This window comes from Nesoenas mayeri, assembly GCF_963082525.1.
Source record: "Nesoenas mayeri genome assembly, chromosome: 14".
NCBI classification, from domain to species: Eukaryota; Metazoa; Chordata; class Aves; order Columbiformes; family Columbidae; genus Nesoenas; species Nesoenas mayeri.
The window spans coordinates 5,974,621-6,002,397 of record NC_137556.1 but is presented as its reverse complement, the minus strand read 5'-3'; the positions used below and the strand labels follow the sequence as shown (position 1 = coordinate 6,002,397).

The window sequence follows — 27,777 nt, the reverse complement described above, 5'->3', positions numbered from 1 at the left end:
TGAATATCACTGATTCTGGTAGTGGCAAAAATATTACAAAGTGAAATAGGCTTCAAAGGCATTTAAGTGGTTGTGACCCACAGTCTAGATGTGAAGTTTGATACCCAAACTCCAGTGTGATGTCCAGGGAGCACAGCAGGACATGTTGACTGGTGTAAGAGTGGAGCAATAGAACAAAACCTGATGCAGGTGTCTGATTTGAGTTTATGAAGACAGTAATTTGTTATTCTCTGTTTCTGGCAGTGTCTTGTGGATGTGCGATACTTTAGACAACTGTTAGTGGCAGAGCCTGCTTTGGATCCGTGGTGGAATGTGGATAGGATTCGATTTTGTTTTGCTTTTTTGAGTATTCATTTTTAATGTATCTGTAAATCACCATTTTTGTACTTGTGTATTCCCATCATGAAGGGATATCTAAAACCTGCATTGCTCATTAGGCAATGGCTGGAGAGTATTAAAAGTATATTCTCTAGTGTTTTAAGGGACCTGAGGGCTCATCGTAGTTGTTTACTTCAGCTTTTTCTGTGACAGCCTAAATTAACCAGTTTACTTTTCATGATGTTATATTTATTACTTTAAGAGCAGCTGCTACGGCTGAAGGATTCTTCTAGAAAGCAGATGAGGTGACTTGGAAAGATCCAGTTTACTGTGACCTTTTTCTAAGCTGATTATTGTGTAGGGAAGGATGTCTGGCAAACTAAAGTTTAAAAAACATAAATAATTGAGGAGCAGAGCTTCTATTACAGCTCATTAAATAAATCTAGCTGCATTGCCTGCTACTAAGAAACCCTATGCATGTAGCATCTATTAGTGGGAGTTTGCAGGAAAACAGCTTTTATTTTATTCTCTTCACCTTGAAGTCTGTGTCATCACCTGCTGGGAGTCAAAAATCGAGATATCTGGCAGCTGCAGTGCAAATCAGCATTTTAATGCTTTACAGCTGCTTTTCTATAGAAGTTAATTAGAAATGAGATCCAAACACCCTCTGCCAGTACTCGTATATACCTATTATTGGTAATCATAGTTTCTGCTGTTTAAGCATGCATTTTGGGTGCTATTCACAAGGCAGCTATTCTAACATAGGAACCTGGAGAAAGGTGGAAACTTCTTCACTATGAGAAAGTTGGAAGGTAGTGCTGCTGCAATTTAAAAATCGGATAATCTCAAACGTTTCTTTTCTATAAGTTTTAATTGCAGTGATATTTTCTTAATAAAGAAATGCTACATTCTCTCACCGTAGCATCTATTAGTAAATGTCACAAGGACCACTGTTACCAGTAACTATGTATGTGGTGATGTGTCTACTGGAACACGGTATTTTACCATATTGAATGGTGGAAGCCAAGGCTCCAGATTTAGAAGCAGGGCACCTTCAGCTGTTGGTACTACCCTCTCCCCTCCATCAACCAACTAAAATGAATGTGCCAGGTGAGACCAGTATTGTCCATGAGAGGTTTTAATTTTGGTATCAGCACAGCTGTGAGCCGTCCTGGATTTGTGCTTCGGAATTGAATAAGATTTATTGACATTTCTGGCAGGTGTCAGTGACTTGTTGTAATAGTTGCATTTCTTGCCAATAAACTAAATGAGCATTGGGAACTAATAGTGAAGAGGTCTTGAAGAATATAGTGTAAGTTGTAGAATGTACTTCTCACATGCCAGAGTGTGTTTCTACAAGTCAAATGTATCTGTGTCCAGCAGCTCTATTGGTAACTTTTGTGTTTGCCAAATACTTCATTTTCTGTTCTCTGACACAGACTACAAGACAAATGTTTTTGCTTTGTCATTCATGGTTATCAACATATGAGAATCATTACAGGAATGAACCATTATCAGTTGGTTTTCCAATATTGCACTAGGCTGCAACCCCAAAGCAAAATTTTAATCAGTCTGCACTGTTAATTTTAGGTTCCGTAGTTGTTCTTCCTCACTTAGATACTTGAGCTCAAAGCCTTTGGACTCCAAAGGGCTGCATTCCTACCAAGTCAAAGCAACTTCTCCATGGGTTAAATCTTGGGCCTAATGGTGTATTCACTAACAAGACAAAAGTCCAGAGTAGAATTTTCTGTTAATTCTTGTACTCTTTCTAGAATCTTCCCTTTTTTGTTGTTTTGCAGAGAGCAAATACTTTCAGGCCAAGAAGTTCTTTGTAGGTGAATGCTGCTGATGAAGGCAAAACTGAATCTCTGAGGACTAGATTCTTTGGCCTCTTTTAATTTTAATTTTTAATCCGATCTCTCACGATTTTTAACTCTAGTATGGGAAGCAGAGTAAAAATATGCAGGATCCTGGACCAGTGTGTGGTGTATCAGCCTCAGAGTGCTGGAGGTGGTGATGCCATTGGTGGGCTTGCTTGGCTTCATGGTTTTCAGTGTTTTCACCTGCCCGTAGTGTTTATTGATTTAGTAGAAGGGTGTTGTTACAGCCTCGAGGAGGAGTGCTGACATTCCCTTCGTTAAACAACTGGATAACCAAAACCATTTATTTGGCCTTAAGATGAGGACACAGATTCCTCGTGTAGAAGGGCAGCATTTGGGACAGTAATACCCTTCCTACCAGTCACCATGGCTACATCAAACTCGAGCGGAATATTAAGTGTGCTGCAAGGAGTTTGCTCCTGTTTCAGCAGCTACAAAGGCCAAACCCTGCAGCTGTCTAGTCTGTATGTCAGCAAAGCTTTCTCTCTGATGTTTAAAAGCAACCGGCAAGGAAATGACTGAGAGTCACAAAATCACCTTGTTAGATCAAATGTAGATGTCAGAAGAGGAAGAAATCTAAATGGGTCCTTTAATCTTGATACATATTTAAAGAAATGGGAAGGGAGAAGAGTAAACTAATGAGAATGACTGTTCCCCCTGGGAAAGATGAATTATGGCCCAGCAGGAAAAATTGATGTTGTTGATTGACCAGGGGGTCAATGCAGGATTTAAGAACTGATGCACACACTACAGGTTGACCTTATGCACAAAAGATGCTTACGCTTTACAGCATGAAGGAAGGATGAGTAAATGGATTCTTTGGATTCCCTCGGGAAGAAACAGTTGGAATAGACTTTCTTTACAGATGAACTTTCCTGAGAGATTAAGAGGTTATGCTGTAACTAAGATGATTATTCCCTGTGTATTTCCCTGCTTGGAAATGCAGCCTACTAAACTGTCCCTAGGGTCTGGGTGCATTTATATGCTAATGCCAGTAAATGTGAATTTTCTCATTTGAAGATTACACCTTTGTATTCAGTACTGGTATCTCCTGAAGCTATAAGTGAGTGGGGTTTGGATGTCTGCTGTAGGATGGAGAAAGCTATGAGAAATTTCCCTTTGCAAGTCCAGGAAGTAATTGATGATACAGGCAAGACAGCAGAAGTTTTTTGCGCTTGAGTTTACAGAAGCGCACAGCACAGGCTCGCCCAAGTCGGCTTTGCCCAGCAACTTGCGGTCTGGCTTGTTTCTTAGGTCACACACTTCGAGTTTTGTGCACTTCATTGCACCTAAAATGTAAGCGTGGGTTTAAAACATTTAGAAAGTGAACAAAGTCAATAAGCTTTCCAGAAACCTATTTCTTTTAATCTTTGTTACAGTCTAAACAGTGATGACTGCTGCATTATTAACAACAAGTGAGGTGGTACACTGTCAGCTCTTGTCCAATGCAGAGAAACCCTTTTTCCCACCCAGTTTTTGTATGTAAAGATGTGCTGAGACCCAACACTGATGGAGAATGAACAGCAGAAGCTGAGCCTCCCCTCCTTTAGGAACCTACCACAGAACTGCAATCAGTGAAGCAACAGATATTAGTTTTCTCCTTTCCTAGGCTGCCTCTTCTTTGTAAGATGATTCAGCTTGGAAGGCTGTGATCAGCTTAATCAGTTTGCTATTATTGGGGCTGGTGTTCACAGTACAATTTATTAAATCAGTTTATTATCCTCCCAACCAACCTCAGTGATCAGAGAGTGAAAACATTGTAAAAAAAATTAAAACTAGCGTAAGTGCTGTCTGTTTGGATAACAGCACATTTTGCTATTTAAAAAGATTACTCATCTGCACCAAAACAGGGAGAGATGGTAATTTCAATGATGTAGAGCTTTCTATTTCAGGGAGGCCTGGCTTGCACATTGTGATAGATCCGGGAGAAGTATAATTCATTCTTAAATTGTTAAACAGCCTGTTAGGGCCAAGTGTCTAAGTAAAGACGAATGGATTCATTTGTAATCTTAAACAAGCACGTCTGCCTGTGGAGGGCAGGGACAGGAGGCTGGGATAACCTGTAAATAGATGCCAGCTGAACAGTTGCACTTCAGGTCCTAGTGGTTGGACATGATCCAAAACAACCTGCAGGGAAGGGAAAGCAGCCCTACCTTCTTGAAAGGGAATTCTGCAGATCCTCCTGTCCTCTCCTCCTGTGCCATCTGCCCTTCAGCAGGAGCCGTCCCTGAATTTCCAGAGTGCAGCGGCTCTCCCGTCTTCATGTTATCTTCACCTTCCTGAGTGTAAACTGGAGCAAAACACCTCGGCAGGAGCCAGGATGCTGTGGGGCAGAGGGAACTTTGGTTTTGCTGGTGGCATCTGAGTAACACAGGAAGGTGTCTGTGAGTGTTTCTGCAGCGCTGTTCATTCTGGATTGGGTTGATGGTACTCACGAGCAAGGAGACGAGAGCTGCAGATGTGCTTTACAGTGTAAAATTCAGAAGCCAAAGGTGATAGGGTCTAAAGTAACATATGAAACATTTCCCCTGTCCTACTTGTGCGATGTTTGCCACCTAATTCTTTCTCTGGACATAAATCTGTACTGTAGTTTTAAGTCCTGACTGGTACTTAAAATTAGTTGATTTTTTTTTTTCTGTCCCAAGATCACAAAGGTTGGTTCTCCCTTCCCTGCCAAATACTGCAGAGATGCTACAGGGACATACATAAAAAGGCTTTATGCCAACAATGTTATTGCCAAACAAACTGTGAGTCCTAAAAGCCTTACCCTGTCTTCCTCTGTGGAGAACGGTTTGCCTGATTTTGCTTGCAGCTCCTTTGAGTTCAAACATCTGTGGAAATAAAGGTTCCATGGGATCAGTTAATGACCCTGACAGCTCAAAAGCCTGAGCAATGGCCACATGGCTCAAAACATCCAGCTTGAATCCTTCAAAGTACAGAAAGCAAATGTGTGGTGAGCACCCCTCAGTGGCAGCTGCCCAGGATTCACTGCACCCCGAGGTGGACATTGTGTTAATCATCTGAGCTCTGAAGAGTCCCAAAGTGCCACCAGAACATGGGTCTGCTCTAAAAGAGCCCAGTGACTTCCTCAAAACAACCCCCATCTTTGCATCTCAGGAGAGAATGACCTGAGTCATCAGTTCCACGTCTTTTAAGCCACGTCTCCTGCTTAAAAACAAAACAAACTCTCAAGTTCTCAGCAGCCCTGATGCAACCACTTTTCTTTAACTCACCCAACCCCCTGGGAAGCTCATGGGCATCCAGTTTGCCCGGGGAGGGAGGTGCACACTGATTGCATGTAGCAGTGGCTTTTATAGGTGTTTGTGGGGAAGGTGAACCACCCTATACGCAGTTACCTCTTAGCAGGTGCTTCAGGTCTTGGCATGTGATTTGAGGGAGAGAAAATGACACCAACCAGGCCAGGTTTGAGCTGCGTGCCTCCAGTGGCCTGCGGCTCTGCAAAACTGAGCTCGGCAAGCTCGAGAGGAGGAGGTTCCTCTACTGCAGAGCAGCTCTTGAGAGGAATAGCTGTTGAACTTAAAGCAGGCAGGCAAGACGTTATTTAAAAACATGTCAGAAACTTGAGAATTGCTGGTTCCCTTCCACTGTGAGAAAATTACTTAGGTTTGTAGCGTCTTTTGAATGGATTTGGCTCTGACCAGTCGGTGATTTTGCAGAAGCCTCAGTGAAAACGTGGTGGAGCCGACGGGATGTGAAAGACGGGCAGGATCTGAGCGAGTTTGACTTCAACAGCTGAGTCCCATGGACCCTGCGACTGCAGTGCCATTTAATCTGCTCTGGCTCTGCAGATCCACATCTAAGTTGTCTTGTTTCTTGTGTATTTGCCTCTTTAAGCTCTAAAAAAAAAAAATCCATCCCAGGAATTCAGCCTAGGGATAAAAAAAAAAGTATTATTTTGGAAAGATTTGGGATTGCTTATGCTCAGCAGGCCTGCTCTTGAAGCTTCTCTGCTATCTTTACACAGTTTTATTTACAGCTCAAATTAAAGAAAGCAGTAGTTTTTAACTGGTACTGTTAATGTAAATGCTGTATATCAAGTTTATCACTAAGCCTGTTAGCAAGCTACTAGTCTAGTTTTTAATTTGCAGATAATCCTTCTCTCATTTATATGTTTGGGCTGTATTACTTTGCCCAGGGTAGGCACAGCCATTGGAATCCATCCAGCTCACCTAACAACTTTCATTAAAGAAAATTGCCCTTGTGATAAAAATTACTCGGTGTGACAAGATTCCAAAATATATTCTTTTAAAGCCTCATAAAATTTTGTAGCAATTAGGGCCACTTGTTTGTTTTTTTCAGATTTGCTTTTAAAAGCAAACATTGACTTAATTGTGACGATATTTGTAATAGAGTGAATAAATATTTTCTGTTTGGGTGTGTAGGGGCCAGGCTGGTTGGCAGGAATAGCACAGGGATGAGGAGACAAGAAACCCTTGTCTTTGAAAAGTGGATTTCACTGTGTTCTGTATGTTGTTTGTGAGATTGCATGGAAATCTGTGATTCTTCAGTAAGGGAAAGGAGATGCAATGAAGTCTGCTCACTTGCAGTTCATGATACATAAGTCTTAACCTTACAAACTGCAGTAATAGTGTGGATATTTCTGCAGTGATTAGGAACAGTGTGTCTTAGCATCATCCCTCCTGGCTGCCAGGATAGCGCTTGTAACGTGTGTCCCAGTCTATATATATTTTTCCATTGTTTTGGAGTGTTTGGGATTTTTTTTAAGACTTTCCAGTGCTGTGTAGGTCTGGTTTACATAATATAAGTATTGTGGGGTCTGATCTTGCAAGTGCTACAGTATGTGTGGCTGCTGCTCGGAGAGTCGGACCCAGAGCTTCTGTCTGACAGTCACCTCCTTTATTATAACAAGCAGCCATGCTCATGTTTATCTTGTCTTGGGTAGATTAACTAAGCTGTACCTCCTGCCTTGGGCTTGGCTGATTTGTGCTTGAAGCGAGGATTGATTGTTCCCTTTTCTGATGAACTAATCTTTTGTGATAAACTTAACAATGGCAAAGGATGAGCTGTGATGTTAAACAGTGGTGGGTTTTCTTTTCTTCTTTTTCTCCTCTTTTTTGTTGGCTTTTCAAGTCTACCCACTGCCTCGGGAGGAAGGCAGCTGCACTGATAATATATCTAGTCTCTATGGAAGGCCCTTATTTGAAAAATCTGTAATTGAGTGGACGAAATTTCTGGTTGCTTGAGAGGATCTATTCAGAAGAGACTTGAAAAGGATGAGGGAAAAGCGTGCTAGACAGCAAGAAGTACTAAGGGCTCTATTGAGCAGGGAAACATATGTAGATATTGTGGGACAATTAGACTTGTCAGGCAAAACACTAAAATGCATTTGTGAGCAAAAAATCCTGGGGAATGTTAAATAAAGCTTTGAAAAGGGCATAGTGCTTGCTAGGAATACCTTAAAAGCAAAGAAGTTGGTTTGGGTGATCTTTGAAGGAAGGCAGGTGATGGCTGCTTCAAAGAGAAGGTGCAGAATGTGTATTAGTCATCGGGATTTTGCCCATTTTTTTCCTCCAGTGGCTAAAACCCTGAAGCACAATTGCTGGGTCAGCAGCATGGGGGTGAGCTCATCACTTAGTTAATTTACCCCTATGCTCTTTTTAGACAACTGTTCCAATACCTGGCTTCCCTGGTGCCCTGTTCAGGGCACTTTCACACTGTTCATCTGCTCAGCCCCTGCCTTTCCTGCTTGCTTTGGAAGCCGAGGAAGACTCTGCTACACAGAACGTGGTGGATGTGTTCCCGATAGTCAAATCAAATAAACCTATGAGGTTGTTGGTATTTGAGTGACTGCCTCTATTCGAGTTTTGTTGTGTGAGATTTTAAGATCAGTTAATTGCTTAATTTGACCAACCAGCTTTTGTCTAGCGAGGCTTGTTTCCTCGAAGGTTGCTGGTGGCGGTGGATCACAGTGCGTTAATGAGCAGTCCCTGGCATGCTCTGAGTGGGGTTTGCTGTCAAGTAGGTCAAAACTTCAGATGCCTAAAGATCAACCCACTAGTGATTAGGCCAGCATCAGCTCTTTGCTTATTTTTAGGTTTTTCTTTGGTGTAAAGACAGCTTTGTGCCCCTCACTCTTTATATAGACCAAGATTTCTACATCCGTATCTGAACAATCTATCCACTGTTTTGATCACTGCAGCTCTCCTGTTTGAATTCTTGTTAATCATGCTGACTACAAATGTCTGTGCTAATTATTCAGATGTGGCTTCAGTCCATATTCAGTAGCACAAATATTTCAGTATTTAATTGCAAATATCTCCTCTGATAAGCATTTAACATAGGCAGCCAAATGTACACAGTGGCTGTGTTGGCCGTGCCAGCTTGAAGCGATGTCTGCCGAGGCTTTTTGCTCTTTTTTATTTAGGTATGAGTGGATGGTCACGTTGTGTGGTTTGAAGAAAACAAACACAAACGCACTGAGCGCATTTTACTTCTGAAAGTAAATTGTGCCGCATCTCTTCTGAGCTTCACAAAAGTGTCCAAGAATCCCTGCCCTGATCAAGTTCTCCCATAGGTCTGCCAGCTGACTTTTGATTCCTTCTGCTCTTTCTCTGCTGTTTTCTTCCCTCCTCCGTCTTCTCCTAGTTCCTGCTTTTCTATTCTTTCTAAGGTTTTAGAACATCTTCAAAAGCCTTGGTTAAGCAGTTACGTTTGAACGCTGGATATAAAATATATTATTCGTGCTTCCTTTTTCCTGTTATTGCATTGTTAACTGTTCAGGACATACTTCCAAAGCCATCTCCTTCTGGTAAAAAAGGAGCTGCGTTTTTAAGAAACCAGTTGTTACAGTGTTTAAATTTCTCATTTTCATACAGAACACCTGAAGAAACGCCTGGAAGATTATATGGCCCAGTTCCCAAACGTAAGAATCCTCCGAACCAAAAAGAGAGAAGGGCTGATAAGAACACGGATGCTGGGGGCCTCTGTGGCCATAGGGGACGTCATCACCTTCTTGGATTCGCATTGCGAGGCCAATGTGAACTGGCTGCCTCCTCTGCTGGGTGAGTTCTGGTGCTGGACGGGGCTGAGGGCTGAACGGCTAAAGAGCTGGCAACAGGTGTTGGTGTTGAATTGGTTTTACTTGCACCTGCTGCTTTCCCCTCAAGCTGTAAATGGACAAAAGGAAGATGAAATGTCTTAAAAGGGAAAACAAACAAAGAAAAACCAAACCAAACAAACATGTGGCTGTGTCCTTCTATTCTGCTTCGGGTGATGGTCACTGTCGCGTGAGTGCCTGGTGTTTCTGTCTCAATAGTTTTAGCTTGAATTAATATAAATTGGAACATCTGCCTGAAAAGGAATGAATGGGAAGAATGAGTGTCGTTCTTAGACAACTTCATGTTTTGATGCTCTTTTCTGTAATTTCATGGTCAACGAAACCAGCAGGTTCAGGTTTTCTAACATGTTTCTCCAATCTTCAGATCGCATTGCCCGAAACCGCAAGACTATCGTTTGCCCTATGATTGATGTTATTGATCACGACCACTTTGGATATGAGACTCAGGCTGGAGATGCAATGCGAGGTGCATTTGACTGGGAGATGTATTACAAGCGGATCCCTATTCCTCCTGAGTTACAGAAACTTGATCCCAGTGATCCCTTTGAGTAAGTTACTGAAATGCAGCATGGTAAAGGCTGGCTAACAAAACACCCTGTTACAAGGGTTGGTTTACATCTCAGTGTAGTAAAAGTAAGAAGCTGGTGTTAAGCTACTTGCTTTTTGGCAGTTGTTTGCTTTGCTGGTTTAAAAGAAATGCGTTGTGTAGTAGCTGTGAACACTTTCCTTTTCACTGCTATTTTTTTGCCACCTTGATTCCCGCAGAAGTTAACATTTCATTTAAAACTGGCATGTAATACTTAATGTGGTCATTTATTACCGAGATCATTCAGACATAACTTAGTATCCCTAATGCTTTGCTGAAAACAAGAAACCAATGGCAACTTATATGTCATTCCCGGGTGGCAGAAGAAGAAAACCTAGCAGAATAATTAGAGCAATTTTAATGATTGCAGTGCATTGCAGAAGTAAATCTGTGGTTATGTTCTGCTGTTGCTGTGTTTGCCAACATTGAGACAGTTCTGCTGTCCTTTACTTCTGCAGTGCTCAAAAATAACCCAACAAAACACTTTTTGAGGTCAAGCTCCATGACTTGATTGGACTACTGAGACAGAGCATCCCCTGTGCAGTGTATGGGTCCCTCTGGGAGAGGTTTTGTCCTGTCACCTGATGGTGACTCCTTATGCCTGTTTGGAGGAGGGACATTGACTGCTTCTGAAGGGAGCCTAGTCTGGCTCTCCTGGCCCTCCTAATTTGCAAGTGGGAAATTGGTAGATAATGCAAAACCAACTGTTCAATGCTCAACAGGGCTGCAAACACACTGAGAACACTGGGCTGGTGAAAATATTTGTCAAGTCTTGCTTTGTTTTTTAAATGTTTAGCTAGAGATCTGTATCTATGAATGTGTTTGTAATATGGAGTCTGGTTTTTCCTTAAGGTCTCCTGTAATGGCTGGAGGACTGTTTGCAGTCGATAGAAAGTGGTTCTGGGAGCTGGGAGGGTATGATGCAGGTCTGGAGATATGGGGAGGAGAGCAGTATGAAATATCCTTTAAGGTGAGCTATGTTCTCTGGAAATTACTTTTGTTTTGAAAACTAAAAATTGTTCCGAGGAACAAAATGTGAATGATCTATCTTGTCCTTGCTTTTGCGTGTGACTAAAGGTGAAAGAGCTGGGAGTATTTTGATAGCACACAGAAGAAACAGTGATGATGTGACCAGTCATTTGTGAGGGTCAGTTTTGGAGCATGATTAGCTGGGGTGTCCCCTGATTTGTGGTCACAGCTTCAGATCCATACGCTCTTCCCAGCAAGGGTAAGTCAGCTCGTGTGCAGCTCTCTGACTGTCAGGCTGCTTAGTCCTCACCCTGGCAAGATGACGAAATACTCTCCTGCTTGAAGGAAGGAGGATTCAGGCAGCTCAGTATTTGCTCAGTTGAGTATGTCAGTCCTGAGTTTGAGTTCCCAGAGATGAGAGTAACTTACTGTCTGCAGTCGATCCATCTGACTCCTGGCTGCAAGGAACTGAGACGATTAATTACCCTGTAAGAAATCCTCAACAATTGGAATAATAACGCTGTTGCTGGCAATGACTTCAGATCATTATCTGCCTGGCTTGGGGACAATTCTGTTACTGATTGCGCAAGCTGTTCAGTTGAGGGCTTTAAAATAAGAGTTAGCCAGCCGACCAGAAATGCATACTAATAGTAATGAGTCACTGTGACCTACAAAGATCACTGGTACCTGGGTTGTCTTGGAATATGACAAACTGAAATCAGTTCTAGGAAACCCACTGGCATGTCCCAGACCACTGACAGTTGGTGGCTTGTCTTGTGTTCAGTGGTGGGAATTGTTTCCATAGCCTGGAGCAAATTGAGTAAAGATTTCTACATTAAACTCTGTTTGGGCCACCACACAGTTTCTCTTTCAGAGGTTGCATATTTAATGTTATAGGTGTTTGGATGCCACTGACCTAAGCCAGTTGACCTCAGCACAGGACGAGAAGATGGTAGTGATGCTAACGTACTGCAGTTTAGCTTCAGCATCTGAAATTCCTCATGTCTCCCCTGATAAACCAGGTTATGGCTGATCTTTTACAAAACATTCCTAAATCTCAATGCCTCTATGCATGTAAAACTAGATTCAGCAAGCCATATTACTGTACATATGCACCATGTACTCCTGTACAGCAAACAGTGGAAGAAAAGATGTTGTTTTCAAGACAATGTATTTTTTCTTCCATTGTTTGCTCACCAACCCCACCCACCCCCCCCAAACCAACCACAAAACCAATACTAATCATGTCCTATTGGAGGTCCCTTATCCTCTGTAATGGTGGCAGGAAGGGGTGGGGGGGGTCACCCTTTTTGGAGATGCCATTGTGGTTAGAGCCATTTATTTTTGTGTTGCATATAATGAAATGGTGTAACAAGGTCATTCTTTGCAGGAGGGGCAGGGGCTGTGTTCAGCCTCTTTGCCTTGGCCCTTTTGGAAAGCGCTGATTTCCAGCGGCTTGCCCAGCGGCTGGGCAAGCCCTTTGTCTCTAATGCCACAGCACACAGTTGCACTGCTTGATCTGCAGGAAATAAGACGACTGCATTCAGCTGTTTGCTTATCCTCTCTGAAACACACTGTGGTTTATTTCAGTCCAGAGATGGTAATTTATGGAGGGATAAATTTGCTTTAATTAATCTCTGCAAAGACCCCTTTTTTCTTTCATTGTGCAACAGAAAAATGAAGTTTTAACTGAAAGAGGCTCAGTGTATTTTCAGAAATTAAGATAAATTGATACATTCATCTGTGGCTGATAGATTTAATAATTCTGCTGGAATTGCAAGAATAGAAGGTTTGTTCATAGAATTTATGAAGCTATGACATTTCCTGGCGAGCTTAGAGCTGCCTTTTTACCTTTAGAAGCAAACTGAGATTTTTGAAGTTAAAGGGGCACTGTCAAATAATTTAAAGTTCTGGGTTGAGATTTGGGGTAGCTGTTTTCACACTGTTTATTATCTAATGGGAGTTCAGATTCTAAGTGTGTCAGATGCACAGCCTGCCTTTGACAAGGGATCCCTTCCTGTGCCTGGGGGCTGTGGGTGCAGGTGCTCTTTGTGCTGCTGGTTTTGATCCATTCCATCAGATCTGGCCTCCTCAAGCCTCACCAGGAGCAGATTTTTTCTTTCATTTTTCTTTTTTCCTTAAGCATATTCTTTTTTTGGCCACATAGGGGCTGCACTTTACAGTTTTTTCGCCTTTATTTTAAAATCCAGGGCTCTGTTGCTGAGAGACTGGGAATAAACAAGTTTATTTAGGAGCCTCTTGCCTTTCTGTTTTGAGATGGTACGTATTTCTGTCATCAGCTGGCTCTGCTTCCTTCTGTGAAGAAACTTCCAGGCGGAAGGCAAGCCAACAGAGAAACCATCAGTGTTTAGCACCTCAGAAAACATTTAGCTGGAGGATCGAACTCTATTAATAGCCTTGCTCCTTGTATAAAAGATGTACACCAAACATCACTGGAAAACATAGCATGCTGGAGAGACAAAAAATGTAGGTGAACTTTAAATTAGAAACAAACTTTCTAACCCAAACTGCTGTTTCTGGGTCTTCTCAATCTCTTAAAACAGGAATTTCTAGACTAGAAATGAAGGAGTCCATCTATCCCTTCCATATTGAAACAGAAAACACACGCTGCTTCTTTTTCTTACTTGTCTATACCCAGAATAGCTCAGCCTGTAACCAAGGACTTCTACAGGTCAGGGATCTTCCTATTTCAGGTCATCATCCAACACAACGGGAAGGTTACGGGCTTGAGTCTGAGTCGCAGGTGTTATGCTTGCTCAAATGAGCCTCGCTGCTTCAGGAACCCTGTTTGCAGAATGCGCCGGGCAAACCACGCTGTAAATCCACATGGTGTGAGAACCGTGGTGCAAGAACCGTTCTCCTCCCTCTCGGTGGGGGTGCTGACCTCAGAGTGCGTTCCTGGCTTTTGGAGAAAGGGCCAACAAGCACACACCGCTATTTGTGTGTGGCACTTGTTACCGTTCCATTCTGCTGCCCCTAACTACAACCACTTCTATACCTCTTCTTTTCTACAATTTTTCCTGTGTTTTTTATCTTTCTGCAATGATAAGAACAAAACTTAATAATTTACCCAAAGTGACAATGTGTCTTTTCTAACCACAACTTCATAGCTCTGATTTTCTGAATGCTCCTGCGTACTCCACAAATACCAACGTTCTGCTGCCTCCATAACCACTTCATTTTCTTTGAGATTAATATATTTAATTTGGAGCATTACATAGGAAGCATTTAAACTGTTCCTTTCTGGAAATGCTACTTTATACAGCACTTATCTACGCTCAGTTTTATTTGCAATCATGGTGCCTCTCTTCCAGTATTTTTGTGGCTTCTGTTCTGTTTGGCTTATGTAATCTTCGCTAAACTTCTTCAAGCCTCTCTTCCATAAATATACAGTCTCTGATTTTTTGGATATGGGGGAACAGAAGAGGAAAAATTGTCTCTGACTTGTATAGACATAAATATAGATGTACTCTGTACCTCAGATCTTGAGTGGTGTGGTTCTCAATCTTTTAATTGTATGTTGCACTTCAAGAGCAAAGAATGAGAATCTGGAGTGTCTCTCACCAGGTGATAGATCATTTCAGTTTTAGAAATGTTTGTCTTGTAATTTAGAGGTTGTAACACCTTTGTAAAATTCAAAGGGCTTGGTGCAAACAAGCCATATTGACAGGTGCCCTGAAAAGAACAAGTAATGAGGGGAAAAGGCATGAGCAGTACTCATGGTCTTTACTCCTTGCTTCAGCAATAGGAAACATCCACTGCACTTATTCTGGTGATCGTAGATCACTGCATTATTCCAGATCCTTTTCCCAAAGTATCGACATGGGTTGCTTCTCCTGATTTCCATAGCTGTGAAGGGGTTTTGATAGATAAAGATTTGTTGCTGAATTAGTCTGGCTCAAAGGAATCTCAAGGCTGCTTAGAGAAGCTGAGAACAGAATCTGCTGTGAGAAAGAGGGGCGTTCCTCAATCAGCGCGGTCCTGGTGTGGCGTGAATCATCGGACGTATCATCAGTGAGACTCCAGCGCATGGGCAGCCCATGATACTCATTTAGCGAATCCATGCTTGGAGCGTGGATGCGTGATTAGAATATAGTTGCATATATAAGGAGGCTTGTTTCTGTAACAAAGGGCTTTGCGTGATTCACATTGAATCGGAGTGCTGAGTCCTTTATCGCTCCTACACATAGCTGAAAGCACGTTGCGTGTTTTCCAACAGACCCAAGTGCTCCGTAGCTTCTCTCCGCATATCTAACGCCTGCATCTCCCTTGCCCCACGTCGGCAGCAGATTTCTGGTTCACGTTTTGCACCGGCCTCCTGGCAGGTGCTCAGTTAGGGCGCAGCTGCCAAGGGTTCGCTTCTGACAGCATTCACTGGAGTTAGTGCTGACAGGGAGCCTCCGCTGCTCATTCCAGGCACATCCCCACACCACTTTCCAGCAGCTCACGTTTGCCCACACCGAAACAGGCCAGGCATTCTGCTGCTTTTTTTGTGGTTTGTTTTTTGGTTTGTTTATTTTGTTTCTAAGCCAGCACATGCTGCTTAATTCTCAAGCTCTCAGCTGCAGTACAGGGTGGCTTCTTCTTCCTTTCCTATCTGCTGATGCAGAGATCAGGTTCAGCCCATTGACTTGAATGTTTGGCCTCTGTTCACGCTGGTGTGCTTGGTTCAAGTTCTGGAGTAGCCTCCCACCAAGCAGCAGCAGGAAAGTGGAGCCTGAAATGTGATTTTTTGGAAAGTGTTATCATTCCTCTGAAGTGCCCCAGACAGTAAGGAGGGGCTGTGCTGGTGTATGTTGTACGAGCGAAGGTGTTGTGCAAACACACAGATCCCAGTGCTTTTTGAGCTACTTTAATCTTTTATAGAGCAGTAAGTCCCAGCTGCAACAGCAGCTGATGCTTACAATACAAAGGATTATGATTTCTCTGAATTATTGGTTGTGCTTGCTTCTGTCCTCTCACCTTGTTATGCAGAGAACCCCCTTAACTTCCCCACTGTGTCCTTCCCACCTTTCAGTGTGTGCTCAGACAACCAGCCAGCTTCTCTCCATTGGTCTAACCCATGGTCTTTATCTTTGTTGTGGCTTGCAGAACCAGCTTTCTTTTCAAGCCTGGACTCTTTCCTTTGTGTTGTTTTTCTTTTTCCCCTCTTGGGAAGCATGGGCTCGATAAGGTTGCAGTCTTTGGAAACCATAAACCTTGTACACCCAGCTAATTTGTGTTCAGACACCAACCACAGTATTGTATTGTGTGTTTGAGAGGAGAGGTTCAGCTGTCTTACGTGACATTGTTTTCTGAAATAGCGGAGAGGGAATTGGATCAGCATAACATTCCCATGTAGAGAATAGGTGACATATTATCTTGTGCTTTTCTAGCACACTGGCTGAGTCAAAGGCTCTGGAGTTGCTTTATGAAAAGGGAGTTATAGGTCTCCAGGCCACTGAGAAGATGGAAGTAATATCACCAGTGGTGTTGTTTTACTTCTTTTGCATATGGTTTTATTATTAGGATGAGATTATGGCCTTAGAAAAATCTCCTGCGGTGTCATTTCAGTGTAGCCAAGATCTGTCAGCTGCTAGGTGCCTCGCTCAAAATGTGGATTGGCAAAATTGTGCCTGAGGAAGAAGAGAAATTTCCTGTTCTCTCCTAATGAGATCTGATTAGATCACTATATAAAGCACCGCCTGCCTGACCAGCTTTAATTCTTGTTCTCACGGTGTTTTAGTAAATGGCTGATTGAAATTAAGCGCGTCAGGCTCAAGCTCTGATGTTTACTGTCATGTCAGGGAGATGAGGCACCGTCTCACCCTCCCGTAAAACAAGAAGAAAGCGGCTCTCCAGGCCTAAGGAGAACCCAGCAAGTGACAGCCGGTGTAATGTGAAGGCACGAGGTGCTGCCCCTCGGAACAGCACCGGTTCAGCTGTTTGACAGTGCTGTATTTTTAGCAGCGTAAGTTCTGGTGTGTCATGCCTGTTAACTGTACCCTTGTTTAAAAACAACCAAATACTGCTCACTGAGTGGAAGCATTCTCTCAGCTAGCTGGCGCACAGCTATTTTGGGTTTGCTTCACTTGCAGTTATTCCTTGACAGACCCTTGGATGTGATTCCCCTGACCTTTAACTTTCTAAAGCTTTTGTTGGCAGCGTTTTACCAGTGCATGTCATGCACTTTCCCTCTCCCCCTTCTTCCAGTTTTATAGATAAGGACTGGTAATTGTCTTTATGGAGGTTGTAATGAGTTCTGTCACCACACAAAGCAGCTCACTAATAAAATAAATCAAAGCAGCAATGAATGAAAGGAAAGCATGCTTTTAAAATTAGATTTGTGCTGCAAGTGCCACACTGTCACTTGCAGCATGAGACAATATTAAAAAGGCACTGAGTTGGCAAAGTACCTTGAAAGGGTCACTGAGCTCTGCTAGCAGGGATTAGGAAGCTTTCTCTTGCCTCCACACAGCACCGGTAATTGAAGCATCGTTTGGGAGTAAATATTTTAAAGCATGATTAGGAATAGAGCCTGCAAAGCTGATCTTAGATTTTTTACTTGTTCAGTAAGTCAGTTAAGTAGCTTTTCTTATCATATAATTACATGAGTTTCTGTAACATCTCCTGTGCCTGGAGTCTTGTACCAGCTTGGAGCTCTTGTCCCAGCGTATCATCTCTCTGGGTTCCACACCCCCCATGCTGTGCTGTCCCCATTGCCGCCTCGCGAGCTCCGCAGTGCCGGGACAGCGCTGTCCTCGTTTCTCGGGTCATTTAGGAAAGTTGTGTTTTCAGAGGAGACATGTTCACAGGGACCTGTTGGAAAGCCTTTCCTCACCTAGGGCAGGTGAGGCATCCCGTGGGTGGGCAGCAAAAACCTGCTGTTTTCATTCAGGCTTGTGTTGCACTAAAACGCAGCTGCTTGTGGACGGACGGGGCATAGGTGCTGCAGGGTCAGAATTTGGGTTGTTGAGCGTGTGTGCCCTGGCAACTGAGCTCTCAGCTTCTTCAGCTCTTCCTACAGTTTTTTATAGTTCCAAGAACTGTTGCAGCTCTCACAGCCTTGCACAAACCGTTTGTGTCATAGAAACACAAAACATCCCCAACTTCTTGTTTCCTCAGCCTACCTGTTAATTTCCTAGCAGAGAAATCATTCTGTGGCCCTCTGCAGCAACAAGCACAGCAGCTACGGAATAAGCAGCATTTCTAATTCCACTAGAAACATCACAAGCTGAGTGCTAGTTTCTTTTTTCATCTTCATGTCTTCTGTACCAGCCTCTCAAGGCACAGCTGGGGCAAAAAGATTGAAATTCTGTGGAAGGAGTGTTTGTCAACTTTCTTCTTGTCTCTCTCACCATAAGGACATGTAATTAAGTACTTTGAACTGTAGAAGTTGCCTGTGAAAAATATTCCTCTAACTGAGAGCAACTAACCTCCATTAAGTTATACGCAGTCAGCAAATGACTGTAATTGTAAGGGCCAGTAGACAGAGCTGAAACTCCAGAGGACTTTCATGTCAGAGCTAATAATTATGCAGCAGCCTTGGCCAAATATTTCTATTCCAAGCTAAGTATTTAATATTGTCGCTGTAGAATATTAATGGAATTGCCCGCTATGTGTGAAGCTGTTGACTAAGCTAATTGTACAGTGAACTGCGGTGGCTCAAATTAGCCACAGTGAATGGAGAGATCAAGAGCACTGCAGCACGCAGCAGCGCCAGCGGAGCTTCTTAAATGCTGCTGCCTTTGGGGCGTTAACGTCAGATCTAGGGACAAAATGAAGGGCAAGACAGTGTCGTGCTTAGAGAGCTCAGAAAGTCATTTGTCATGCATGCTGAAGGATGCTTCTGTAAGTATTGATTAGATATATCTGGGAAGCACATATGAATCTATTTCTTAAACCTAATGAAGTAGATTGGCTGGTTTGGAAAACATCTTTGGTTTCACTTGGACAGAACTGTTACATCCATGCTATAAATAAAGGATAAAAGAAAGTTGTGGCAGAGTGTTGGCACAAAGTGAAATCTTTCCAGATGGGGAAAGAAACGTCTGGGCCTCATCTCGACATGAACCAAGGCTTGAGGTAGTCTTCTTCAACTAGCAGTGTGTTCCAGTGACTTTCTGAGGGCTTTTTTAGAGCTAATTATGCTTTCACCAGGCAGGGATTTCTACTGAAGTTGTAAGGCTGCAAAAGCAATGAGTGCATGTCAGCAATGAAAGTACATGAGAGCAGTGATAACCACGGGGAAAAAGTAGCAGTTTCTTCTGGTTTCTGGCACTTGAACAGGCTCCTGAGTTCCCTGGAGTGTTTTGTGTCACAGATGACCAGTGCTACAGAGATGCATTCCCTTTTACAGCAACATTACACAACCTACACCCAGGTCTTTTATGGCAGTGCAGTTTAACTATTGAGGTTACTATTGCTGTAGTAACATATATCAATTTAAAATGTGTCATGTGCTGTTCTCTGGGTGCTTGGATGGGGTTTTTTTCCTGTTCTTTTCTCTAAAGAAGGCAAAATTGAACTGTTTAGCCATTGGTCTTGATAACACTGGTGCTAAATCAAGGCTTGCTGCATGACTCCAAGTGGGGAGTTATAGGACTTGAGACTAAGGCAAGGAGGGGAGGGTGTTACAGAGAGAGTGTACTTTAAAGTAAAAGATCTGATTTAAACTTTTTCATGACTTGAAAGCCTTTCTTTTCTTTTTTCTTCTTCGTTTTTCTCCACATAACCAAGAGTGAACCTGTATCTCTGCTGTTGCACAGGTATGGATGTGTGGAGGTCGCATGGAGGACATCCCGTGCTCTAGAGTTGGTCATATCTACAGAAAATATGTTCCATACAAGGTTCCAACAGGAGTCAGCCTGGCAAGAGTAAGTGGCAATGACATTCCACACGACAGACGTCTGACTGCAACGTGACTGTGCTGTTGTCTCCTCTCACCCCACAATGGGAGGCAAATGTAGGCTTTGTAGTCAATAAATTGTACTTGTGTAGTGCTCACATGTGCAGTTTTCCGATGGCGGATGTGTAGCACAAAGTGAAGATTGCCCAGGGGAGCTGCAGACTCATGCAAACAGCTGCCGTGCTCCAGACATCAGCCATTCTAGGTGCCGGGAAGGGGCTTTGTGATCAGGCGCTGGCTATGGAATCACCCATAAAAACAAGATATGGCTTAATTTGTCCAATACTCCAGTCATTTTATGGCTGTGCTCTCCAAGAGCAGCAGGCTTTGGCGTGGTGATTGTGTTTTGGTGATTGAAAGACCTCTCAGCTTCAAGCATCACAGACCACCGAATGAGTGAGCTGTAATTTTCCACAATGTAATGTTCTGTGCCATCTTATTTCTCGATCTAGTGCAGCCGAAAGAGGAAAGAGCCTTTGCCTTTCATGCACTAGCTTTCTCCAGTTAATTTCCAAACTGAGAAGGGATTGCATTGCCCTCTGGTGGGAGAAAAAAAATCGTAAGAGTAGGAAGGCTGCAAAACTGAAAAAAACCAAAACAAAACACAAAGTACCCTGCTGTTCTGCAGTCTTATGGCTTGCACAGTGTTAAGATGTTTCCTGGTTCAGTAGCATCACCCTAGTCATAGATTTGGATTTATTACTCAGCCAAACAATGACCTGTCAGAGCAATAGAGTGCTCTCCTATCTATGCCATCACTTCAGGAAGGAGCTTTATTTCTTGTGATTCGGTATTTGGCTCTCGCACACTCCCACAGTGCTGGAAGGAGATGGTGAACAGGTGTAGGGAAGGCTGTTACTTGGCATCTAAGATAGTGCAGCACCTTGAGATGAACACCTGCTCTCATCATGTGCCAATTGCATTTGAGGCAGGGTCAGCACTCTGCTCATTCTTAACGTCGTCATTGTTTTTGGTAGTAAATGACCCCTGCTGGACTGACCATCTCTGTGCAACGTGGGCTGTGCTGTTGAGTCACTGCAGTGGTGACTGCACGAGACAACACGTTACTGTGTGACACCAAGAACGTACCTGAAGTTACTAGAGAACAGTCCAAGGTCTGACGGTCTCTGGAGTGTGTTGGGACAGGCAGTGGGGCGGGTGTCTCCAGAGCGGGCTGTTCTTTGCTGTCTTGGAATTGCACAGTGGATTAAGCTTTACAGTGATAGGTAAAATATACTGCTGCCATGAAGGAAACCCTTTGCTTCTATTCTGAAAGGTCATCACCTGAAAGTTCCGCATTGCTGTGGTATCTGAGAGTTTCTTTTGAACAGCTTTTTTTTAGCCAAAAAAAATAGAAAAATAGTGGTAAGAAAGCATATTGTAAGCTGAAGTTTTCCAGAAGGGAGTACTGCAGATCCCATTCCTAGATGAGTATAAAAGATGCAATAAGAAGGATTTAAGAAAGCACCTTTTTGTCAGGGACCTTTCAATGTCCAGTGGTATTTACCAGCATCATTTTCTGACTAACTGCTTTGCAGAAGAGAAAAAAAGTGTGTGGGGGGGGAGGTTGGAACCGCACAACAACTTTTGATTAATGTTGTTTTTCTTAGCCACAAGGAGCTAGATATAATGGCCAAGTGCCAGGATTCTGTTTTGACCTCAACTGAAAATATCTTTCTAAAAGTCCCTTGGAACTGGAGAGTAATAAAAATAATCTTTGTCCTAAAGCTGGAGAGAAAGAGTGGATGTGAATGAAAATCCGTTCTGAGCAAAAACATGAGAGCTGTTCTGAATGCTAATGTCGGTAGTTTGCGCAGAGGGTTCTGACGTGATTTTTCTGGCACGTTCTCACATGTGGCTGTTACCCACGCAGAACTTGAAGCGTGTGGCCGAGGTGTGGATGGATGAATACGCAGAGTACATATACCAGCGCAGACCGGAGTACCGGCATCTTTCTGCAGGGGACGTCGCGGCTCAGAAGGAACTTCGCAACAACCTCAACTGCAAGAGCTTCAAGTGGTTCATGAACGAGGTCGCCTGGGACTTGCCCAAGTTTTACCCACCAGTGGAGCCTCCAGCAGCTGCCTGGGGAGAGGCAAGTGTGTGCTCGAAATCTGCAGTGAGCAAACAGGCTGCGGTTTGGCTTTTTAAAGTTGCCTGAGCCATGTGCTCCACCAATGGTTTGCTGTAAGGTGGGAAAACAGAGTTTAAAGATCCTGTTTGCTATGTTTCAGAACACCTCTACCATTATATCGGCCTGATAAAAGGCAGCCACTAGGCAGATGTTGTGAATTTAATAGAAGGCAGAACATGCCAGCAGGGAGGACTAGGGAGAGGTGGCAGCTGAGCAGTAGTAGAAATCTTGTCTTTCCAAAGGGCTACACAACTGTGGTGAGCTACTCTGCTCCTTAGCTTTTCCATACAAAAGCCAGGAACACCATCTCTGGTTTTGAAGTCAGCTGTGTTCTGGGAGAAGAATCGCCCTGGGGCGAAGCCGTGGATTGTTAGACACTACAACACAGTGGGCTATGGGTTTTTCTGTGTCCTGGAGGTTGTTGTACAGCTGGTGATGGTTCCCACGCTCTTTCCTGGCTGTTGTCTACCAGCTGAGATGCATAGTTTAGTGAGGAATCGTAAAATTGTTTTCAAATGAGTAGTGCCACTACTTGAGGCAGTTTAAGCCTTCTTTTCTATCACTTGGTAATAGTAAGAGATTCAGCGACTAATGTGCTATTTCAGATACGCAATGTAGGAACTGGACTGTGTGTGGATACTAAGCATGGTGCCCTGGGGTCCCCACTGAGGCTGGAAAACTGCGTGAAGGACAGAGGAGAGGCAGCATGGAACAACGTGCAGGTAACTGTCCCTCGGTAGATCATTGGCCCCTGAATAAATCTGCAGAGCAAGAAGTTATAAGCACAACTGTTTGAGAAGGAAGGCTGCTGCACAACTCTGTCAGGTGAACAGAGGGTGCTGTGCACTCCAAGGCTTGTGTGCTAATTATATTTGATGGGCTTGTAGCAGGATGTGGCTTTTGCTCGTAACGAGGTCTGGAGCCTGGCAGGCTTGGTGCTGAGCTTTTACCTCCGCTTTGAAGTTCTCAGAGCAGCAAAAGAAAGCGGAAGAAAACAATGTGCCCAAATAATAAAAGAAACCAGAAACAAGGCAGCTGTAATATGTAACAAAGTGAATATTAACTTCAAAGGTTGTGCTGAAAGAAGTGATGGAGGAACATCATGCATATTAATGAACCTCCAGGAGCATTCAATAACCATTTACTATCATCCCTGTGACAGGAGGCAAATGCATTATAAACACCCAACTATTGCTGGAGAGAGATGAAACCGGCCAGGCTATAAATTCACCTTCTCAACATATAAGGTGCCAGAAATGACAGCTTTATTGTAACAGAAGGGAGGGAAATATTAGTTTGTCTAAACTGTAGCAGCTGAGCTGAGAAAAGATCAAGAAAACAATGCCTCTATTACAGAGCCATGCATAACTCTTCAGGGGAATGGCTTCAGTAGTAGGAGACAGAAGGCTGTTGCATATCAATTTTGATGCATGAAAACTAGAAACAAAACCAATTTACTCAGGCACAGTCCAAAACTAAGCCTTTGTTGCTTCAGGAGGATCTTGAACAATTAGTGTTGGCTTATGTTTAGGAGGAGAATGCGTTTTGAACTTCTATGTAGCATTGAGCCTAAACAATTGCAATGATTTCTCTGGGAAGAGAGACAGGAACAAAGTAGCTTCTTTGTGCAAAAGTTTTTGGCCATGCTACTTCAAATAGCAGCACCCTGCTCGTTACTGGTCTTCCTTACTGTTCCATGAGATCTCTCTGAAGAGAGGACCGTTCCTCCCCCTGGCTCCAAAAGGAGTCCCCAGAACAGCCCCTTCCCTTTGGGGACCGAGAGGCACGTGTGCTGGCTGTAGCCCTGCAGAACCACGCTGGCTAGTGCTGGTCACAGAGGACACTTGCAGCCTTGCCAGAGATGCTGTTCTTGTCAAAGCAGAAAGCAAAAGCTGGACCCGAGTGCCTGCCTTTAAACCAGTTTGTGTTTTGTGAGATTTGGTCCTACGGTGCTTAAAACATGTCATAAGCCAAGCTCTGATTATCAAGCTGACGATGCAGCTGGATCACGCGACCGTCTCAAGCTGTGGCCAAAACCAAATGCCAACAGGGCAGGGCAAGGAGCAGAGCATGCGTGTGGTGGTAGTTCCTCCAACTTTTCTACCGTAGTCCAGCCTGGTGGCTCAGGGTTTCCAGGCCACATGTGCTCGCATCTGGTGGTGTTGTGGTTTAACCCCAACTGGAACCTAAGCACCACGCAGCCCATTGCTCCCTCCCCGTGGGATGGGGGAATCAGAACAGTAAAAGTGAGAAAACTTGTGGGCTGAGGTGAAGACAGTTTAACAGGTAAAGCAAAAGCTGTGTGCACAATCACAGCAAAACAAGGGATTCATTCACCACTTCCCACGGGCAGGCAGGTGTTCAGCCGTCCCCAGGAGAGCCAGGCTCTGTCACATAAAGGTTGCTTTGGAGGATGAACACCATCACTCTGAATGTCCCTGTGTTCCTCCTTCTTCCCCCAAAATATATACTGAGCATGACATCATGTGATGCGGAGCATCCCTTTGGCCAGTTTGGGTCTGCTGTCCCGGCTGTGGCTGCTCCCACCCTTCCCAATGGTAGGGCCATGTGAGGAGCTGCAAAGTCCTTCACTACTACTTAGCAATAACTAAAACATCAGTGTGTTATCGACATTATTTTCCTTCTAGATCGCAAACGCAGCACTCTACCAGCTAGTAGGAAGAAAATTAACTCTATCCCAGCTGAAACCAGGACAGGCAGCTTTCATCAAGGCCACAGCGTTGTCAGGCATAGGTTGTGCCTGGTTACTAGAGCTAAAATCCTTTCTGGTTTTTTTTGTAGTATGCTTCTCTTCATTTCACCTGCAAGTTCTGAGAAATCACTGCAGGGTCAGTAGGAGAGAGCTCCAGGAAGCATTTGCCCCATATTTGTCCTTCTGATACTCCTGTGGGTGGGGTGGGGAGCTGTGGGCTCCTGTCCCAGAGGTGTGGGACAGACTCTTCCCAAGGTGGCTGCAGGCAGACCCATGTGATGACCGCCGGCGTTAACTCAGAGCTCCTGTAGCACTCTGCCTTTTTTGCTACCTGTGAAGTGCTGTAATTGGTCAGCTGCTCACTTAATCCGTGATGTGTGTCTGCATTGCAGAGACATTCACAGCTGCTATCAGTACCTGAGATAACCAGCACGGCTGTTTGCAGCAGCACACTCATTTAGCGGTGCGGCAGTCTGTGGAGTGGCTGGTACAGACCCTCCTGGTCAGCAGTCACTGTTCCCAGAGGTATTTCTCTATAAGATGTCATTTCTCTGAAGCCATCCCCACCCTGTGGGCAAAGAAGGGAACGTCATTCTGCTGGTGAAAGCACCATGTGCGGTGCCAGCCATCCTGAGGGTCCTGTTTGTCCTGGCAGGTGTTCACGTTCAGTTGGAGAGAAGACATCCGTCCTGGGGATCCTCAGCATACCAAGAAGTTTTGTTTTGATGCCATTTCCCACAGCAGTCCTGTGACCCTCTATGACTGTCACGGAATGAAGGGGAACCAGCTCTGGAGATACCGAAAAGTGAGTCTGCATGTGTGTGCACATGCATGTGCGTGTGCTCGTTTAAGGTGCCAAACTGCCTGTAGGCGTTCAAATTTCCTTAAAATGTCACCGCTCACGTTTTATTCCTCTGTTCATGTAGCGGCGCTAAGAGAATCCGCAGGCAGTCTGTTATCATTGTGCCATTAATTACTCTTGATCAGAAAGAGGCGACTCCCCTCTTCTCCCCTCTTCCACTGGTTAGAAATGGTGACAACTGCTTCTCCAGGGCTTGCTAAGCAGAAGGACACTCTCCTTGTGGCTCTGTCCACAGCTGGCACTGAGGTGATGCAAAACGCTTGCAAAACCTGCTTGCAGAAAGGTGTGGTGTGTCTGTTGGTTTGTTCTAAGCACTAGAAGTTATGCCAAAAGTAGATAAGGATTTATTTATCCTCCTCCTAAGCTATCCTTCTGTGGGCAACAGGAAGTGAATTCTTGACTAAATGTCCTGTCCAAGTCCCTGCAATCTGCATGCAGGTGCTGTGGAGCGACTGCAGCGGGATGAGAGCCTGGTGGCTGGAGAACCTGGCTTTAGATGTAGCTTTCCAGCTTCCCTGTGCAGATGGGAGGATTGGGCTGGGTTCTGTTGCAAGGGGTGGGAATGGACCCTGCCACTTGCCAACCAACAACTTATTGTCATACGTCCCAGTGACAAAACAGCTTGCCTTGTTTTTTAAGACTTCTTTCTGTTGGTTTTAGAACAACTTTGCTTCTCTGCTTGGCAACCTCACATCAAATTTCTCTTCTCCAGGACAAGACCCTCTTCCATCCAGTAAGCAGCAGCTGTATGGACTGCAGTGAGAGTGACCGAAAGATCTTTATGAACAGCTGCAATCCTTCATCTCCAACACAGCAGTGGATATTTGAACATACAAACTCAACCGTCTTGGAAAAATTTAACAGAAACCTTGATCTTTAAAAGACTGAGAAAACATATATATTTTACAATTATAGTTTTTACTGGGGAGGGTTACAAAAGATTTTTTTAAGAATACTTTTTTTTAAACAGTTAATGAAGGTAAAAGGGAGAATCTCAGGAGAAGGTTAACTAGCAGGCCAGTCTTTATTGTGAAGATGCTGCATCCTTCTCTTCTGAGGATGGTGAAATTTCAAAGGCTTTGCCAGAGCCACTTCTGTGCTGAGACTGGAGCAGAAACTCTGTTTTTAGAGGAGTCTGAATGTGATTCAAACTGCTTTTTGCCTTTTTTGTTTTTCACTGTTGTTTTTCCCACCTGGGTCTGATGTTAAATGATTTTCTTATCCAGGAGCCTCCAGGACGTTCTGTAGCTGCTATACCACCCGCTGAAGTGTTCCCACGTATGTGTTTTATCTCCCAAAGTCCACATAAGTAAAATCTTGAACATGAGATTTAGTCCTTTGATAAAAAAAAAAGGCCATCAAAATGTAAAACGAAGTGAATTTTTTTTTTCCCTAAACAAAGATGTATTTCAAACAGATTGAATATTATTACTTTCCAAATCGTAGCTCTGATAAAGGAATGAGCTCTAGTGGAAGTGCAGCCAAGTGTTGGGAATATTGCTGTAGTTGTTAATGATGAGAAATCTGAGTTTCTGGTCCCTTCACTTTACAGTCAGTTTGTCACTCACTGTTGACTCTTCAAGGTGAAAGGTGAGCAGAGGGTTTTTAACTAAGAATGGTGAAGATTCTTGCCAAGAGCCTTTGGATATCAGGTTCTAAATCAGCCTCTTATTCAGAATCTTTCTAACATGGACACCTCTAGGGTTTCTCAGAATTAAATCTACTACATGAAGGCAACTTCCATTTTTTCCTTTAGAGTTTTAAAGTCTAACTTAATTTACAGCTGGTATGAGCAGATTAATTCAGGATGATTAAGTCAGGGTTGAGATTAGCCATTGGTCTTTACCCATTAGTCCGTCAGTCTGTAGTTTGCTGCGGTCACGAGTCCTGTGGTCAGTAGTGTTCTAGGCTTGTGGGAATGTACTGTTAATCTCTCCTTTTTTTCCCAACATCCACAGCACTGTACAGTTTACTGTGACTGGAAATCTGTCTGCCCAGGCACAGATTGACGGGCCTATTTCACTGGTGCCCTGTCCCTTATGTAGTCAGTTAGCAACGCCAAGGTGTTACCCTTCTGGTTTGGCTGCAGGATCTGCCAGACACTGAACCAGGGTTGTCTCTGGAATAAAGTACTACCACTGAAGAATGAATGGAAGACCCTTGGTTTTGAGTCTGAGCGAGCATTTAAAAAAGAAAACCCACACTGGTTTAAAATGAAGTTGTTGCAAAAACAGATTTACTAGTTCGTCTGACTTAGTCTTAAGTTGAAGGCAGCAGTGGCATTTTTTAGTAAAGGCTGTGAATGACG

At 43.7% G+C, this 27,777-nt stretch overlaps 1 protein-coding gene across 1 annotated transcript in view; it reads left to right on the top strand.

Moving 5' to 3' along the window:
• Positions 1 to 26,349, top strand: part of GALNT10 (polypeptide N-acetylgalactosaminyltransferase 10) — a gene marked incomplete at both ends in the record, with an annotated part of 78,312 nt that extends 51,963 nt beyond the window's left edge. Inside the window, 8 exons of the mRNA XM_080353596.1 lie at positions 9,056 to 9,241; positions 9,662 to 9,845; positions 10,736 to 10,853; positions 19,621 to 19,728; positions 21,634 to 21,855; positions 22,500 to 22,616; positions 25,263 to 25,412; positions 26,182 to 26,349. Of these exons, the coding sequence (XP_080209722.1) occupies positions 9,056 to 9,241; positions 9,662 to 9,845; positions 10,736 to 10,853; positions 19,621 to 19,728; positions 21,634 to 21,855; positions 22,500 to 22,616; positions 25,263 to 25,412; positions 26,182 to 26,349 (1,253 nt within the window). The remainder of the gene's footprint in view (positions 1 to 9,055; positions 9,242 to 9,661; positions 9,846 to 10,735; positions 10,854 to 19,620; positions 19,729 to 21,633; positions 21,856 to 22,499; positions 22,617 to 25,262; positions 25,413 to 26,181) is intronic.
• Between the last annotated feature and the right edge of the window lie 1,428 nt (positions 26,350 to 27,777).